This window comes from Myodes glareolus, chromosome 11, assembly GCF_982192425.1.
Source record: "Myodes glareolus chromosome 11, mMyoGla1.1, whole genome shotgun sequence".
NCBI classification, from domain to species: domain Eukaryota; kingdom Metazoa; phylum Chordata; class Mammalia; order Rodentia; family Cricetidae; genus Myodes; species Myodes glareolus.
In genome coordinates, this window is record NC_142036.1 from 25,945,916 (window position 1) to 25,965,245 (window position 19,330).

The window sequence follows — 19,330 nt, forward strand, 5'->3', positions numbered from 1 at the left end:
AAATGTAGAACATTAAACAGTAATACCTCTGTGTTTCAGGTGCCCTCCGATTTAAGAGAAAAATCATTGGATTAAAAGATGAATTTTATAACCGCTACATAATGAAAAGTTTTTTATTTGAACCTGTAGTCAAAGCGTTTCTCAACAATGGATCTCGTTACAATCTGATGAACTCCGCCATAATAGAAATGTTTGAATTTATTAGAGTGGTAGGTCCTGTCTTCTTATATTAGGATTTGGGTTTTAATTTGAGAAACATGAGTATTCTGTCTTTTGTCCTGAGAATGTGGAGATTTTCTTTAAGAACCATCTAGAGAGATGGCTCAGAGCTTAAGAGCACTGGCTGCTCTTCAGAGATACTGAGTTCAATTCCCAGCAACCACATGGTGGCTCACAGCCATCTATAATGAAATCTGGTGCCCTCTTCTGGCTTGTAGGCATATATGTGGCACAACACTGTGTGTATAATTTTAAAAGAAAAGAATCATGCTACCAAAAACCTAATTGAATTCAGATCAATTAAAAACATGTATGCAAAAGTATCTGGCATTTTTTAAGAGCTGAGATAAATATGCTGGGTGTGGTGACTCTAATCCTAGTACTCCTCAGACCCTGTCTCAAACCAAAGAAAAAATAAGATATACAGAACTTCAAATGTTTATCATTTTCATTCTAAAATATATCCTCTAGGGGTAGTATTTTATGTTACTGTACAACTTCCACTGGAGTTTACTGTAGACTTTTTCTGTTTTTTAGTATGTTTTTGAGATTAGGGAGGGCCATGCTCTACAGTTTAGGTTGAACTCAATCTCATGACCATTCTCCTGCCTCAGGCCTTATAAGTGCTGGGATTGCAGCTGTGTGCCATTGTGTCCAGTCTTTGTGAGCCAGAATCACTAGAGTGGGGCTTGGACATACACTCTGGGAACACCAATTAACAATTCCCAGATACACCAAAAGACTATTGAAGGAGCAAGTATACTATTGTTTTCATTGTTTGATTATTTTAAATTATATGGTAACTTTATGGAATTAAATTTTTGTTAATCTTAGGAATTACCACAGTAATGCCTCACTTTATCTTGTTAAAGTATTTTTTTATTTATTTCATTGCAATTCTTTCCTGTAGGAAGATATAAAATCATTAACTGCCCATGTAATTGAAAATTATTGGAAAGCACTAGAAGATGTAGATTATGTGCAGACTTTTAAAGGATTAAAATTGAGGTTTGAACAGCAAAGAGAAAGGCAAGACAACCCTAAACTTGACAGGTAAGTTACATACTTGAACATGTTCTTCATTTGGCAGTAGATTGTGTGGTGCCCATTTTCTTGATTCTTGGCAGTATTTGAGTTGGCCATTGAAAGAAGATGATGAGAAGACATACACAGAAATTTTGAGGAATGAAGGACTTTCCATTGTCTTTTTCTTCAACACTTTTTATTTTATGCATACATGTGTCATCATACACATGTACACCATGATGGGGAGGTGAGACTTGTCTCAGGACAGCTTACAGGAGCTGATTCTCCTCTTCCATCATGTGGGTTCTGGGGCTCAGTGCTTGGCAGAACACACCTTTACTCTGGCAACCCTATACTAGTTTTGCTTGTTTGTTTCTGAAAGTGTAGTTGAATTATAGGAAGATTTTAGACACCAAAATAAACTGATACAGCAGTGAGGTTTCATATGGTCAGAATTTTATCTTAATTGGTTTTTTAAGTATAGGTTATTTAAAATACCATCCATGTACCTTCCTAAATAACTGAATTCACACTTGTAGTATGGGTTGTTGGAGTTTTTTTTTCTCCCCATTTCTTTTACTTTTTTGGTTGGTTGGTTGATTGGTTTGGCTTTTCAAGACAGGGTTTCTCTGTGTAACAGTTCTGGAAATTGGTTTGTAGACTAGGATGCCCTTGAACCCACAGATCTGCCTGCCTCTGCCTCCTGGAATTAAAAAGCATCCACCACCACCATCCAACTCCATTAATTTTATATGTGTGTGTGTATATATATGGTTTGTCTGCATGTATATCTGTGTACCTACTTGGTACATGCCTGATAGCCACCGAGGACAGAAAGAGGGTGTTGGATCCCCTGGGACTGGAGATACAAATGGTTGTGAGCTGCTGTTGTATGCTGGGACTGAATACAGGTCCTAACTACTGTGCTTCTGGCCTTTGTAGTATGGATTATAGTTACACAATAATTACTTAACTCTCGAGGTTAACAAGTATAATAATTGAGCTATAATAGTTATAAAAATATGAAATTTGATTGTACTAGATTTGATAGGGTCTGTCTTATAGTTGTGTATTTGTTCCCATGTGGTTTGGTATTTGGTTTGGTGGTGTCAGGGATTAGGCCTAGTGCCTTTTTTACCTCAGTCCCTTATGACCTTCCATTTTCTCATAGCATGCGGTCCATCTTGAGGAATCATCGATATCGACGAGATGCCAGAACACTAGAAGATGAAGAAGAGATGTGGTTCAACACAGATGAAGATGACATGGAAGATGGAGAGGCTGTGGTGTCTCCATCTGACAAAACTAAGAATGATGATGATATCATGGATCCAATAAGTAAATTCATGGAAAGGAAGAAATGTATGTTGAAACAGTGGGCAAGGGAAAATCCAGGTCTTTTCTTTACTTCTTGAGAAAATGATTAGTATCTACTCAGAGTATACAATGACAGTTCAGAGACCTACAGGACATGGCTGAATTGATGACTACATGAAGGCATAGGCTGAGTTTTCCTAGTTTAAGGAAAATAGTTTGATGGAGGATATAAGTACTAAATGTGGTACCAAAGGTCATACTTCTGCATTGTAAAATTTGCTGCATTTTCAGGACAGCCACCAAAGCTACAGAGAAACCTTGTCTCGAAAAAACAAAAAAAAAATGTTGCATAATTGCAATTAATACTTGGCTAGGCTTCAGTCATAGGTTGAAACAGAGTTACTCCTAAGCAAAAAAATAAAAATAAGATGGTTAATGGTTTTTTGGTGTCACTTCATTTGGAGGAATTCAGGGAAAAAAAATGAATGACAACTATTTTATACTCTTCTTTTTAGTGAAAGAAAGTGAAGAAAAGGAGGTGCTTCTGAAAACTAATCTTTCTGGACGACAGAGCCCAAGTTTCAAACTCTCCCTGTCCAGTGGGACAAAGACTAACCTCAGCAGCCAGTCATCGGCAGCAAGCCTGCCTGGCTCTCCAGGGTCACCTGGATCCCCAGGCTCTCCAGGCTCTCCTGGATCCGTCCCTAAGAGTACATCTCAGACGGCAGCTATTACCACAAAGGTACACTTCTCACTACCCACATGCCCCCATTTACTGTTCTTTACAGTTTCTTAGTGTCAGTGTGTCTGGGTTTTAGCTCTGGTTCTCTTTTCTGTAGCTAGCTAAATGCTGTGAACTAGGTGAGACTTCATTCCAACAACTACCTGAACTCACCTCATGTGTCCAATGCAAAATTTTGTCTGTCTTTGGTGTTTTTCACTTGTGAACTGTAACTTATACAGTTATCTTTAAAAACTTGGGAGGGGAAGCAAGAGGTTTTTTTGTTTGTTTTTTAGTTTTATTTTTGTTTTCTTTATGATAACTATCCATTATCACTAACATTTCATATAAGGAATAAAATTTTGATACTAAATATGTAGATGACATCTCACTGTTTTGTCTTTTTTTTTTTTTCAGGCTGGCCTTGATCTCAACAGAAATCCACCTGCCTCTGCATCCAGAGTACTGGGATTAAAGGCGTGTACCACCATTGCCTGGTTCTTAAACAATATCTCTTTCTAAGAAAAACATTTATCTTGGTGGCATTTGCTACTTCAGCATGCCTTCCCCCGACACAGATAAAACTAATAGCAATTAGAACAAACTAAGACTGGCATATGCCAGGCTAATTCATAGTACCATCCAATCTCTTCTTTTGTTCCTTTTTTAAGATAAGTTTGTGCCAGGCAGTGGTGGTACATGCCTTTAATCCCGGCACTTGGAAGGCAGAGGCAGGCATGAGTTCAAGGTCAGCCTGGTCTGCAAAGCAAGTTACAAGACGGCCAGAGCTGTTACACAGAGAAACCCTGTCTCAAAAAAAAAAAATGTAAAACATGTTGTGTGTATGTGTGGATACATCACAGCATGTATGGGGGATAAGAACATAGCTTGCAGAAATCAGTTCTCCCACCATGTGGGACCCAGGGATCAAGCATAGGTCAGAAAGTCCCCTGTAGCACAATTAATAAAAACCCAGGGAAATAAATTGGGGTTCAACCTAAAGGTCAGAAAAGCAAAACAGCCGGCCAGTGGCTCTGCCTCAATCTGAAATAGCCATCCTGCCTCAAGGAATCTCAGAATGAGACTGTGTCTGAGGACTGTCTCCTCTTGTCTTATATTCCTTTCTAGGGCTGAGATTAAAGGCATGCATCAATGCCACCCAATTTCTATAGCAAACTAGTGTAGCTAGTGGGATTAATGGTGTGTGTCACCACTGCCTGGTCTGTAAGACTGACCAGTGGGACTGATCTTCAGGTAAGCTTTATTTATTACAAAAACAAATGAAGTATCACTACAGTCCCCTTAACTTGCTGTGCCATCTCACTGGTCTCATCTCATCTGACACTGGCAGGAGATCCCTCAGGGCTTAGGGTGAGTCAAAGATGTTGAAATGAAGCATGGGCTCAGAGCAAAACACTATGAATTTTCATAGGCATTCAAGTTGTATGGTAGTAGCTTATGGCGGAAAAGCAGGCTAAAAAGAAAATCCAGAAGAGAGAAGGACAGAGAGATAGATAGTAGAACTATTTTCCTATCTGCCTTCATTTTGAGTGATCTGTCTTCTGCATTTTGATACCATTTTATACTATATTTTGAAGTAAATTTGAGCCAGACATTGTAGTGCAGGCTGATAATCCTAGCTACTTTGTAAAGTGAGAAAGGAAAATTGCTAGTTCAGGGCCTGCCTGGGCAACTTAAGTGATACCCTGGCTCAAAAAATAAAAACGAAGGCTGAGTAGGTAGCAGTAGTAGAACCCTTGGTTTGAGACGTTTGAAGCCCTAGATTTAATACCCAGCATCATTTTTAAAAAATGAAATTTTATACAGTTAGGCCATTTTTCAGTAGTATTTGTTTCCTGGGTGCTTTTCTAGTAGTGTATATTTTTGTTGCTATTTTAATTTTTAGGAGCTTAAAAGAACCTTCCAAAAATATGAACATTTAAAATACATATAAAAATAATTAATGAGCTTCAACATCCTGCCATTAGGCTTACACTTTTTCTGTGCTTAACACAGATATTTTCAAATGCAGTGGGGGGTTTTTTGTTTTGGGAGTTTTTTTCCCTTTAAATAACCCTTATTTCTGAACAGGGAGGACTCGTGGGTCTGGTAGATTATCCCGATGATGATGAAGATGATGATGAGGATGAAGACAAAGAAGACACGCTACCGTTGTCAAAGAAAGCAAAATTTGAGTCCTAATAATGGCAACTGCCTGTGAACAGTACCTGTTGACAAAACTGGTTCTTACCCCTCCCCCCTACAAAATCCACATCAAAGCGCAGTGGTCTCTTGTGAGTGACTGACACAAATCAGCAGCACACTGGACTTCTGCTCATCAAGTGCCAATTCAATGGAGCAGGAGGAGGGGGATGCTGTGCAGTTAGGGGGAAGACATAAGCCTGTGAGCTCTCCAGCTTGGACCACACGTTGCCCTTTTCTCAGGGAAGGAAATGGAAATAAAAAGCCAACAGGGCAGGGGTTTTGTCAGTGGAACTCTGGATTGACTGGTCGGTTGCTACAATCAAAACTTGCTTTCTTGGACCACCATGTTTGAGACTTAGAAGAATGGGTCTTTCTGCCATAGTTCCTCACTAGTAAAGAATGCCAGCAGTTTCTTTGTACAAAGAGACCTGCCTTTAAAATCGTACATTCTGAACATTTTAGTCAAGCTACAACAGGTTTGGAAAACCTCTGTGGGGGAGGGGCAAAATAAAGTATCCTCTTTTTTTTAATCTGTTCCCTTTGCCCTTCAAACTGCAGATTTTTTTTTTTTTTAAGGTGGGGATTTGTCCCGACTTGATTAAAGATTGAGTGGAATTCTAGATGTGGTCATTTGTGTCATACTTTTTCTTTTTGTTTCAGTTTGTTTTGTTTTTCTCCCCCTGAGTGTATGATTAGTTGTTGAATATATATATTTGGGACCATTAAAACATTTTTGATGTAATATAGCCTAACGTGCTGGCACCTGCTTTACATGTGTAATTTGTGTTCTACATCACAGTTCTTAATTTGTTTAGAGTTTTATGAAAGATGGTATAGTTTTTATTGACAAAAGCAAAGTAATCTTACAACTATGTGCATAAAAAAGCAATACTATTTTGTGACTAAATATTTTATATTAAAATTTGCATCAGCAGCTGTCTTGAGATTTCAGGGAAATAGAGTGGAATTTAAAACTTTGACAGTTTTGTTAAACCTAGAAACATGAAATTAGTATTCCAAAGAGATTCAGAAATTTCATATCTTGGAGAAATGACGGTACATTAAATCAAAATTGAGGATGGATGATTTAAAAGTAATACTTGACTTTTGAATAATAAAAAGAAAAGTGAAGAGTAAGAGAAATTGTATTAATTGTATGTTTCTTTTCTTTCTTTCGTTTTTTAACATATGCCCTTTGGAATACCAGTTTAAACTATAAGTGGTAATAAGCGCCTAATGACCATTAGATGGCACCTGATTAAAACAGCATTTTGGGGTCTGGGGATGTTGCTTAGTGGTAGAGTGGGTAGGGGCAGTTTCCATTTTTAGCTCCCCAAAAAATATGTTCTTGAATAGGATCTTTATTGTTAGACATACTAAGATGATTTCAAGGAAATTAAAATGTTCCAGAAACCTCACTTTTTTTAAGGTGAAAAATGAAACTTCTTTATACTTGTGATTGAGTAAAACTTCATACCCAGGAGAAGATACAGTCGTGGATATACTTTGAGTACCCGCTTCTGTCTTGCTACTTATTCCTCAGTAACAACGGGAACTTTAGAGTATCCTGGACGTGGTAGTGAGTATAATCCCAGCACTTGGGAAGCTGGGGCAGATGAATCTTTGAGGTTGAGGCAACACTGTCTCCAAAAAAAAAAATGAAACTTCAGAGTATAATAAACTACAAAAGTAAATTCATTTCACTATAAATCTGCTTTTTTAAAAAGATTTTTTATCCAGGTGATTGTGGCACACACCTTTAATCGCAGCACTCAGGAGGCAGAGGGAGTTGGATCTCTGAGTTCTAGGCCACCCTGGTCTACAGAGTGAGACAAGATAGTCAGGGCTGTTATGCAAAGAAACTGTCTCAAAAAACAAAGATTTGTATTATTTTATGTTGATGAGTGTTTGCCTCATGTATGTATATGTACATGTCTGCAGTGCCTGGGAAGAGCAGAAGTTGGATCCTCTGGAACTGGAGTTACAGATGGTTTGTGAGCCCAACAAGTGGATACTGGGAACCAAATCCTGGTCATCTGTAAAAGCAAAAATTGAATGTAACCTTTAAGCCTCTTTCCATCCCCCCTTTTTAACTTTTGAGATAGGTTCTAGCTCTATAGCTCCAGCTGGCTTAGAACTTATTATTTAGACCAAACTGGCCTTAAACTAGCTAGCAGCAGTCCTGGCTCTTCTGAATTGCTTTGCACCAACATGCAGTTAGAGCTACTTCTGAGTCAGAAATTCTGGCTGTTAATAATTGAAGTTAATGCCTATCTTGTGGAGTTTTTTTGTTTGTTTGTTTTGGGGTTTTTTTGTATTTTATATTTTTGAACGGGTCTCTAGGAATCCTTGACTGCTTGGCACTCACTGTGTAAACCGGAGTCAACAGAGGTGCCTCTGCCAAAAAAGAATGCTATGTGCCACCATGCTTGAATCAACTTATTTATATTGGGGGGGGGGGGGTCTAAGTCAATACTGTCTTTACTATTACTTACAACATTTTGCATCAATAATGATGGTGGCTTAAACATTTTTTAAACGTTTCTAGCCAAACTCAAGATCCTTCTGACTTTTCAGAATTATTCTTGGAACACTTGCTTTGATATTCTAGAAATGCTTGGGCAGAGGGCAGACTCATCGCTTCATAAATCATGCAGTTTTTTTTTTTTTAAATCTATGTTAGCCTTTGGCCATGCTTTTCAGAATATTCCTTTCTTAGTTCTTAGTGCAAATGAAGGTTTGCTATTATAAATCAAAAAGAACTTCTGGGAGACCTACCATTAGTCAGAAGTTACTAGATATTCAGCCCTCGAGTTGACAGTTTAACTACAAGGCCACAGTATTTATGTTCTGGCAATTCAGCCCTGGACTCCAGAACCCTAAGCACATGATGTATTGCTGAGCTACACACCTAGCCCCAAGTTCACACTCCTAAGCCCAAGCCTTGGTAGCTGGTATGAATATAATATAAAATGTTTTTCACCTTAATGATACCGATGAGTTCTTTTGCTCATTTTTTAGTGTTTGCAATGAAGAAAAAAAAAACTTGAAGTGATGAAAGCTTTATAATCCAGAAAACATTTTGCCATGCACTCTTCCACAAAGCTACCCTGGTAGTTTTCAACGGATTATGATTAGTTGCCATTTCTTGCCCATTTGTACTCAGATCCTATATGTAATTACATCAGAATATCCCCCTGATCTTTCTGTCTGTTGCCCAGACATCCTGTTTATTCCTTGACGGAAAGTTCTATCTTATTTTTACTTTAATATCTGCTACACCCAGACCATGTAGCCTACCACCTATATGTAACTTAACACCACGTAACCTACCTATGTGTGACCTAACAACTATGTAACCTACCTACATGGGACTCTGGAAATGCTGAGTGCAGAAAAGACCACCTGTGCTCACTGGGAACTGATGGCTTTCATAGTTAACAGTTTTTTTAACCATTAATTTCCCCTTTTAGTGGATAGAAATGGAGGACTCTAAACCTCTTTTCTTTTAATCTTGATCTTCAGGGAAATTTTATGAAACTAGAACTCTTTAACTTACTGCTATTGTTAATGTGTTTGGAGAAGTCTTAATAACTCTCCATTATCCACAGAAAGGGATGTGATGTGATACCCCTTTAATTCCAGGAGCAGAGAAAGGCTGATCTCTTTGAAGCCAGTCTGGTCTAAAAAGCAAGTTCCAGGACACCTAGAGCTACACAGAGGAGTTTTGTCTAGGGGGAGGGAGTAATAATTACTAAAATCTAATCTTTCCTGGCCCCACCCTCTCTGTCTCTGGGGAGTGTGGGACAAGTAGTTAAGGTTTCTACTAAACTGGTGTGTAAATTCACATAGCAAAGGATGGCCTTGAATTGCTTATCCTGCCTTCATCTCCCATTTGTGTGTGCCACCATATCCAACAGACTAGGAATGATGGAACTCAGGCTGTCCTGGAACTCAGGATCCTCCTGCCTCATCCTATGGCATTTTTCCTCCTGTGCATGTCTCTAGAGTCGGCCTCCCGTTCTTTTGCTCAGATTCAGTTCAAGCAATCCAGCCTCACCTCCCAAGTGGCTTTATCTTCAAACATGTGCCATTGCACCTGACTTCTGGGTTGTTTTGAGACAAACATTTTGACAATTTAGTCCAGGTTAATATTGTATTCCTTTGCCTGGTGTGCTCCACCACAGCCCACACATATGCACAAGCGTCTATTAATACAGAAAGAAGATAGGTAAAATTTACCTAAAAAAAGGTAATTCATCCAGAAATTACTAATTTGTATGTTCTCATAACTTAAGCACTAGAGGAGGTACAAACTGAGGGCTATAGAAAAGGGTATGTGGGAAATAGCTGTCCCAATGGCATGCTACAAATGGAGGTTCAGTGAGGATCTAACAGCCTCCTTGATGGTCCTAATGGGGTGGCTCTGAAAAGTAGACTTCACATGGTACGAATCCAGGAAAACTGGGTGTTGGGAGATTATTGGGGTTGCTACTCAAGTACTTGAGGGTTCACCTTTGGGAAAATGAGGAAAGGGGGGGCAGAAACAATAGAGGTCAAATGACCTTTTAGAAAGTCATAGCCTTTATTGATTGGTCAGCTGACTTTTTTAAAAGATTTATTATGTATATGGTATTCTGTCTGCGTGTGTGCCTGCAGGCCAGAAGATAGCACCAAATCTCATTACAGATGGTTGAGCCACCATGTTGTTGCTGGGAAAGAGCAGCCTGTGCTCTTTATGGCTGAGCCATCTCTCCAGCTCCAGCTGACTCTTAAAAGGACCAAGTTCTGGCTATTAAAAAGTTATGGGCAGAATGTAGGGACTGGAGATATAGCTTAGTGTTACCATACTGGCCTACATACTGGGAGACCCTGGGTGGGTCCCCGCAAGAGTGCAACGGCAAGAGCATAGACGTTTTTAAGTTTCTTGATCCTTACCTGTACTGAAAACAACAATTGAGTGCTATCATTTGAGGATCAGTATTTAATATGTCTGCACTGCAAATGATGTGTATGTGTACTTACTTGCTTTGGGAGTTGCTTATGAGGTAAATCCAGGCAAGTGCTCTACCACCAAGCCAAAAACCAGCCCTAGTATACTTGTGTCTATACACTCTTGGTTATTCTGGGACTTCCCGATTGGTGAACAATGATTTAGCCACTGAGCTACATTCCCACCCCTAAATATATTACAAAACCTGGAGGGAGATGACTATAAAACTTGATCTTTACCTGAAATTTTCTACTCTTAGTCATTCCAAATCTATGCAGCAAGAATGGTATATTGATTAAAATTAATATCTAGACATGATGGAGAGAACCTTGTAAATCTCTTTAATTGGGGTAAAGTGCCCCAAACCCAACAGTTGCAGAATTCAAGAATCAACTGCATATTGAAAAGAGTCTCCTAAGAATGATGGCAGTCCACCCACCCACTGGCCACCTAATCTTTAGCCAGTCTTAAGGTAGTTCTAATGAGGTCAGACAGCATTGAAACAAATGGCTTCTCTGCTACACTTGGTTGGGAGTGTAGGAAAAAAATACTCATGAGTTAAAAGCAACAGCTAAATAAAGAAAAAAGACTTAGATTACTAAAATCAAATATATGTAAGGAAGCTGGAGGGATGGTTCAGCAGTTAAGAGCACTAGTTGCTCTTCCAGAGGGCCAGTGTTCAATTCCCAGCACCCACATGGTGGCTTACAATCATCTGTAACTCCAGTTCCAAGGTATCACACACCCTCTACTGACCTCCACAGGCACTACACACACACACACACACACACACACACACACACACACACACACACACACAAACATCGTACACAGACATATACGCTGGTATGAAGGCTCAGTGGTTAAAGGTGCCTAGCACCTAAATTCACTCTGATGTGAGTTTAATCCCTGGGCCCGGAAGGAAAGAATTGACTCCTGCAAGTTGTCCTTTGATAACAATGTTGTGACCTATGTGTGCCCACACACGTAAACAAATAGAATTTATAATCAACCATGCAGTGGTGGGGCACGCCTTTAACCCAAAATCCCAGCTCTGGAGAGGCAGAGGCACAGGCAGGCCAGACCTCTAGGAGTTCAAGGTCAGCCTGGTCTACAAAGCTAGTTAGTTCCAGGACAGTCACAGCAGTTACACAGAGAGAATCTGTCTGGAGAAACTGGGGAAGGAGAAAAAAACAAACAAAAAACCTTTTAGTTGATTGGGACATTATAGAAATTAAAAGGATAATAAGGGAATACTAATAATTATTGATAAGTTTGATGAAGTGGCATAGTAGTAGAGAGACAAACTTTAACTCAAAAAGCAGTAGGAGCTTGGTGACACATACCTGTCTTCTCACTATTTAGGAAGTAGAAATAAGAGATCAGAGAGTGTTATCCTCAGCTATATAACAAGTTCAAGGCCAGTCTGAGCTGCATAGTGAGACCTTGATTCAACAAAACCAAAAACAAGCAGGGTGGTGATGGCACAAGCCTTTAATCCCAGCACTGAGGAGGCAGAGGCAAGCGAATTTCTGTGAGTTCGAGGCCAGCCTGGTCTACAGAGTGAATTCCAGGACAGGCTCCAAAGCTACACAGAGAAACCCCATCCCAAAATATCAAAACAAAATAAAAAAACAGTTGTATCTCTGTACACTTGCAATGATAAAAACAAATTTAAAAAATGATTTCATTTACAATGGCCCTTAGCTCTTCCTGCCATATTGGAGTTTAAGAAAGCCTACTAGGAACAGGGTTTTCTTTTTGTTTGCTTTTGAGACGGGTTCTCTTTGTCACAGCCCTAGCTGTCCTTAGAGCTCGATTTGTAGACCAGGTTGGCCTTGAATTCACAGAGATCTGCCTGCCTCTGCTTCCCAAGTGCTGAGATTAAAGGCATGTGCCACCATGCCTGGAAGAACAATATTTTACTTTCTCTTTTTATGTGTGTGTGTGTTTGCATCTGTTTAGGCACATGTGCTTGTGGATGCCCATGGAGGCTAGAAAAAAACCATCAGCTCTGGAGCTGGATTACAGGCAGTGGTGAACAACCAGACATGGGTGCTGGGAACCAAACTCTGGTCCTCTACAAGAGCAGCAAGTGCTTTTTACCTCTGAGCCATCTCTCCAACCAGGAACAGAACTTGTAAAACATGTTTGGAAGGCTGCGCATGCCTTTAATCCCAGCACTCGGAGGCAGGGATAGGAGGATCTCTGTGAGTTCAAGGCCAGCCTGGTCTACAAGAGCTAGTTCCAGGACAGGTTCCAAAAGCTACAGAGAAACCCTATCTCGAAAAACCAAAAATAATAATAGTTCTATTTGGACAAGAGATATGTTAATGTGGACAAAGTAAATAACAACGCAGAAATTCCCAGCAACGCTCCCCGAAAGCTAAAACGATCTTGAGAGAGGTAGTTTGTGTCCAAAGATTTTCATTTTACGATTTATTTGGGCTGGAGAGATGGCTCAGTGGTTAAGAGCACTGACTGCTCTTCCAGAGGACCCGGGTTCAATTCCCAGCACCTGCATGGCAGCTCACAACTGTCTGAAAATGCAGTTCCATGAGATCTGACACCTTCACACCAATGCACATAAAATAAAGTTAAATAAATCATTAAAAATTAAAAAAAATATTTATTATATATACAGTGTTCTGCCTGCATGTATACCTACACAATAGGAGAGGGCACCAGATCTCATTATGGATGGTTGTGAATCACCATGTGGTTGCTGGGAATTGAACTCAGAACCTTCTGAACCTTTTCTCTAGGCCCCAGAATTCTTTTTAAGATTTAAATGACAAGTAGTAGCACACATCTTTGATCCCAGCACTGGGAAGCAGAGACAGGTAGAGTTCTGAGCTGGAGGCCAGCCAGGTCTACAGAGTGAGTTCCAGGACAGCCAGAGTTACATAGAGAAATCCTATCTCAAAAACACAAACGAAAACAAATTACTTATGACTATATTGCTTGCATATATGTGCACCATGTGCCTGCCTGTTGCCCTTGGAAGTCAGACGGGGTGTCAGATTCCCTGAAATTGGAATAACAGGTGATTGTGAACTACCATGTGTGTGCTAGGAACCAAACTCAGGTCCTCTGCAAAGTAACTGGTACTCCTAACCAGTAAGCCATTTCTCCAGCTCTAGTTTATATTAAATTCTGGAGTAACATGCCTATGGAAGGCCAGTGGACACAGAATCTGTGTGATTCTGTACCTCTTGAGGATTTAAACATAACAACAAAAAAAAAAAAAGAAAAGAAAAGAAAAATGGGGAAGGATTAACACATTTAACAAAAGTGCCAGAGCGTCTGGAGAGTTGGCTGGTCTTCCCGAGGCCCTGAGTTCTATTCCCAGCAACCACCTGGTGGCTCATAGCCATCTATAATGAGATCGGGTGCCCTCTTCTGGTATAAAGTTGTACATGCAGATAGAACACTCATACATGAAATAAATAAATAAATCTTTTAAAAAAATTGCCAGGTTTATATCCATATTCAGAAATATAAAACACATTGTTGAAAGAAACAAAAAAGGTTTAAATAAGTGCAAAATAGCTCATGCATATTGAATGACAGTATTGTTTAAGTGGCCATGCATCATCCTCAATTAATACCCAAATTCAGTGGACGCCACCTAGGATTTCCCAGCTTACTTCCTTGTAGATGCTGAAAATATTCTAATGTTTATGAAGGCAAAGATAGAGCTCCATGGCATACCACATGCTCACCACACACAAGGGCCCTGGGTTCTGTCTTCAGCACCATATTAAAGTAAAATGAAGCTAATAGGAATTTGAAGGAACTCAAAACAATGGCAAGTAATCTTCGAGAAGGGGAAAAACAGGGTCTAAAGTATAGTTCAGTAGAAAAACAGCTGTCTAGCATGTGCCAGGCTCTAGGTTCAGGGAACAGTGTTACAAACAAGCCAACAAAAGCTTAGTGTATTTTTCTCATTGCTGGAACCAAACTCAGGTCCTCTGCAAAGTAACTGGTATTCTTAACCAATAAGCCATTTCTCCAGCTCTAGTTTATATTAAATTCTGGAGTAACATGCCTATGGAAATATGCCTATGGAATGGCACAAAAAAAATTCAAAAAGGAAAGGTGTATTTTGAGGACTGGAGAAATGGCTCAGTGCTTCAGAGCATTTACTGATCTCACAGATGACTGGGTTCAGCTCCCAGCACCTACATGGCTGCTTAGAAACATTTGGACCTATACATATGGTATACATACATACACACATACATACATACAGGCAAAATACTCACATACATAAGTAAATTTGAAAAGATCCTCTTAAAGCATTTGATAGAGGTACTTAGCAGAGGCAAATAAAACTGTCCCCCAAAACTGCAAGTTATTAAGTAACAATTCCAGTACCGGGGTGCTAGAGGGTCCCAAAGACTTTCAGTTGAGCAGCTGAATCCTGCTGTAACTAAACCTGGTCAAAACCCCACATCTGGGGGAGATCACAGGCCCTAGAAAGAATACTATTATATGTGGAGGCCTAAAAATGTGAGCCTATTCCACCTTGTCTAAAGGTCTGAGAGTTTGTGCTTGCTCACAGTTGTTGACATCAACTGTGGCTATACACCCTGACCTAGGGTGTGATTACTTGGTGTTTTGGACAATAAGATGGTCCTTACCAAAGGTCAGAGAATTCAAGCATACTTCTGCTCCTTCTTTGGAAGTAGGAGGTTTGACCTAGGGAGTGGCTGCCTTTGGGATACTTGGTCTAGGGTGGGTTCACTGCCTAAACAACAGAATGCTTTTCTCAAGAGTAATGATTTGATGTCTCCAAGTACTGAAGCAAGGAACTGTTCTAGTTGTCTTTTCTATCATGTTAAAGCAGTCTTTTGCCTTCTTTCCCCTTTTGTGTTGGGTATAAAAGTATATAGAAAATAAAGGCTGGTGAATTCAGCATTCCGTATTCACTCATTTGCTCTCCCATTACTCTCTTGTGTCTCTGTGATTCTTATCTCTGTTCTTATTACTTAATGTTTTCTGGTCCTCACACTTCTACCTGTCGCGGCTAGGATTGCGGCAGAAGTCACCCCAAAAAGGTGGTTGACTATACTGTTGTTGTTTTGCCAAATGGACACGATGAGCCCATCAAATTACCTTCTAAAGAAGTACGTATGCCCACAGGCTACTGATGCTGTTGAAAGACCCCTGGAGTGGGGAGACTCTCTCACTCAAGTCTTGAGATAACATGACCCCTCAGGAACTCACAAGACCATCCCTGCTGCAATCACATGAGGTTTATTGACAGGATAGGAACCAGTGCGCTGGGGCTGAAACGCATTTCTCATGCAGCAGAAGAGGAGTTCGACCCCCGAGTAGGTGGGAGAGGGGATATTTAGGGAAAGAAACCACAGCCCAACGTGGGTAGGAAGGGGCATCATTGGAAAATACTGAAAATATCAGTGATCATTGGAAAATTCTGAAAATACCAGTGATAATCACAAAGGGGTTACTCCCCATTTCTCAAGATTATTATCAAGATTATAATCTAACTTTATGGTCAGCTAATTCCTGGAACAGAGTCACTGAACCAGCTAACCTAGATTTTTGGTTCTTCTCTCCCTGCTAGATTTTTGGCTCTATTTTTCCTGCTAGATTTTTGGTTCTATTCTTTCTGCTAGAGGGATCTGGATTTATCTGGGTCTTTCATCTCCCCACTTTAGTACCTAGTTCTAATCATAGAACTAGATTTCAATATCTTCTTGACCTTGTAAAGCACTATATTGGTGCCATAACATCAAAATCTGAACAGCATTTATTCTTTCTCTAGTGAAGGCAATTAGTTTATTTAATATACATGGACCTATAATCAATAGCAGAAGCAAAATTAGGAATGGTCCCATAAGGGAAGATATCAGAGTAGTCATCCAAGGAGATCTATTAAACCAGCTCTCAAACAATCCCTGATGCGCTTCTCTGTCTCTTTGTCTTTTGTCTAACATTTCTCTAAGTTTACTCATGGAGTCTTTAATTACTCCTGAATGGTCCACATAGAAACAACATTCTTCTCTGAGAGCAGTGCATAATCCTCCGTATTTTAAGAATAACAAATCTAATCCCCTTCTATTCTGTAAGACCACTTCTGAGAGGGCAGTCAATGACTCTTCGAGTTTGGAAATAGATTGCTCTAGAGCCCTGAAATCTTCATCCATGGCTATTCTTAATTCATTAAAGTACTGAGGGGCCTGTATTAGGGCAGCGGTACCTGTCCCAACACTGGCAGTTTACCCAAGGCCCAGGATTACTGCTAGTGTCAGAGAAATAGGTTCTCATTGAAAGTGAGTTGGGTGCTTGTCAAACTCATCTTCAAGCATGTTAACTGGATGCTAAAAGACCCTAGGTACCACTTGTACAACCACACAGTAATCTTTGGTGTTATTAAAGACTGATGTCAATATGCAAGGTGCCAGGCCTATATCACAAGCCTACCATTTATCTAAACCAGGAACCAAGTACCTAGTGTCAGGAGTCTTAGGGCTCTTAAAAGTCTCATTACACAAACGTTTGTAGGCAGCTGGTGAATTTCTGAGGCATGTACCTACACCTGACACCTCAGTAAGAGTCAGCCTATGATTAGTCCCCCAAATACAAGCATCCTGACTAGCAGTATTGTTAAAAGCCCTGGATACTGCAATTTGTCAAGAGTACCAAGTATGGTCCTTTCCAACAAGGCTCAAGATTCCCAACTTTGATGCCGCTGGACAAAAACAGCATCCCCTACTTGGAACTGATACATCATGTGTGAGTCTTCAGTTTTATATACTTCTTTCAGTTGTTCCCAGACCTGGTGTCTCACTACTTTAAGGGCCTTTAGGCGGGCAAATAAAGGTCAGCGCAGTGATGGGTAGGTGAGGAGTCATCAGTCTTGGGCAGTAGAGTATCAGGATTGAGGACAGTAGGAGGAGCAATGGTCACTCATTTGGTCAACAAAAGGCTTTGATCACTTCCGGCCCGATTCGAGTAAACCTGATCTGGGCCTTCAACTTTGTTAACAAGTCTCTTTCTTTTTTTTTTTTAAATATTTATTTATTTATTATGTATACAATATTCTGTCTGTATATATGCCTGCTGGCCAGAAGAGGGCACCAGACCTCATTACAGATGGTTGTGAGCCACCATGTGGTTGCTGGGAATTGAACTCAGGACCTTTGGAAGAGTAGGCAATGCTCTTAACCTCTGAGCCATTTCTCCAGCCCTAACAAGTCTCTTTCTAATAAAGGCATGGGACACTCAAGGATAACCAGGAAGGAATGAGTCACTTGTCCTCTCCCCAAATCTACAGTTTGTAAGGTGGTCCACAGATTTTGTTTCTGTCCAGTTGCTCCAATTACTATAGTCTTTGTATTCTTTAGCCTCCCCAGTGGTTGTTTTAGCACAGAGTGCTCAGCCCCTGTGTCCATTAGAAAATCCATAGGGGTCCCCTCCACAGTCAGGGTTACCCTGGGCTTGGGGAGGGGGTCCGAGCCCCGTCTCCTCTAATCATCTTCTTCTAGGGCCAGTACCTTAGAGGCCCTTCTTTTCTTCTTTGGGCATTCTCTTGCCCAATGTCCTTTTTCTTTGCAATAAGCACATCGTTCTTTGTCCAAGGGGTGCCTCTGTCCGTCTTCACTCATCTTTGGTCTTCTGTTGCCCAGGTTCCCTATCTGTCTAGGTCCCTGTCTTCCCTTTCTCTCCTACCACTGCAGCTAAAATTCTAGTCAAATTTCTCTCTTGTCAACAATCCCTCCAGTCCTCTCTTTCCTCTGCCTTCCGCCTCTCTTTCTCTCTCTCTCTCTCTCTCTCTTACTTATTTTCTTCTGTCTCTGCTTCCTTAACAAATTCCTGCAAGGTATAATCCTTCAACCATTCTAACCACTGTAACTTTTTCTTTATATCTGATGCTGACTGTCCTATGAAGGCCATAGCTACCGCTGCTTGTTGACCCTCAGAGGTTGAGTCAAAGGGAGTATAATGCCTGTAAGCCTCCATTAAATGTTCAAAAAACACAGATGGCGGTTCAACTGGTCCCTGAAGAATCTCTCTTACCTTGGCCAAATTAGTGGGGTGTCTTGCGGCCCCACAGAGACCTGCCATGAGATCTCAGCGATAGACCATTAGCCTCTCCCTACCTGCTGCCATATTGAAGTCCCAATCAGGTCGGTTCCTATACTGGAGGGGTTGGAGGTGGGGTGGGTCAAATCTGGTCCTCCAGGACCCTGTGCAGGACTCTGAGCACGCTGACTTTGTGTGCCTGTTGCAGGCCCCCCATCACCACTGCTAGCACCAGGATTAGGCATTTGGGGCAGCAGGTAAAGGGGTGGTGGAGGGATCGGCCATTCATGTGGCTCCTCAATCTCGGGAAAGATTTTAAGAGGAGTCGAAGGTTGGTTTTCGGGTGAATTCTCAGGCCTTAGAGTTACAGGTTTCGGTTTGCGCTCCGACTCTGGGAGAGCCAGGGCTTGGGAGCCTGGCTTCTGTCCATGCACCCAGGGCTTAACCCAAGGTGGGGAATCCTGGACCAAATCTTGCCATACAGTAATGTATGGTTGTTGATCAGGATGGGATCCTGGTCCTTCCTGAAAAACAATAACTTTAATATTAAAAATAATGATTAAATCAAAGGTGCTCTCCGGAGGCCAGCCGACATCAAGCGCTGGCCATTCAGAGGAGCAAAAAGTCTTTCATGGCCCTTTCTTAATCTCAACTGACAAGTTATGTGCTCTAGCCCTAATTTTCAGTCCAATGATCCAGAGTCAATGTCACAGTCTGTCCCATCATCAAAGTCACAAGTAAGACAAAACAGAGACTGAAGACACACAAGCAAAGGCTAACAAAACCTAGACAGA

At 40.7% G+C, this 19,330-nt stretch overlaps 1 protein-coding gene across 4 annotated transcripts in view; it reads left to right on the forward strand.

Moving 5' to 3' along the window:
- The window catches only part of Ppp4r3a (protein phosphatase 4 regulatory subunit 3A), a 47,551-nt gene extending 40,915 nt beyond the window's left edge, over positions 1-6,636 (forward strand). For all 4 annotated transcript variants that reach the window (XM_048449451.3, XM_048449452.3, XM_087911571.1 and 1 more), the window contains exons 11-15: positions 40-209; positions 1,130-1,272; positions 2,417-2,607; positions 3,078-3,304; positions 5,375-6,636. In XM_048449451.3, the coding sequence (XP_048305408.2) occupies positions 40-209; positions 1,130-1,272; positions 2,417-2,607; positions 3,078-3,304; positions 5,375-5,485 (842 nt within the window). In that variant the 3' untranslated portion in view covers positions 5,486-6,636. The remainder of the gene's footprint in view (positions 1-39; positions 210-1,129; positions 1,273-2,416; positions 2,608-3,077; positions 3,305-5,374) is intronic.
- Positions 6,637-19,330: the final 12,694 nt, after the last annotated feature.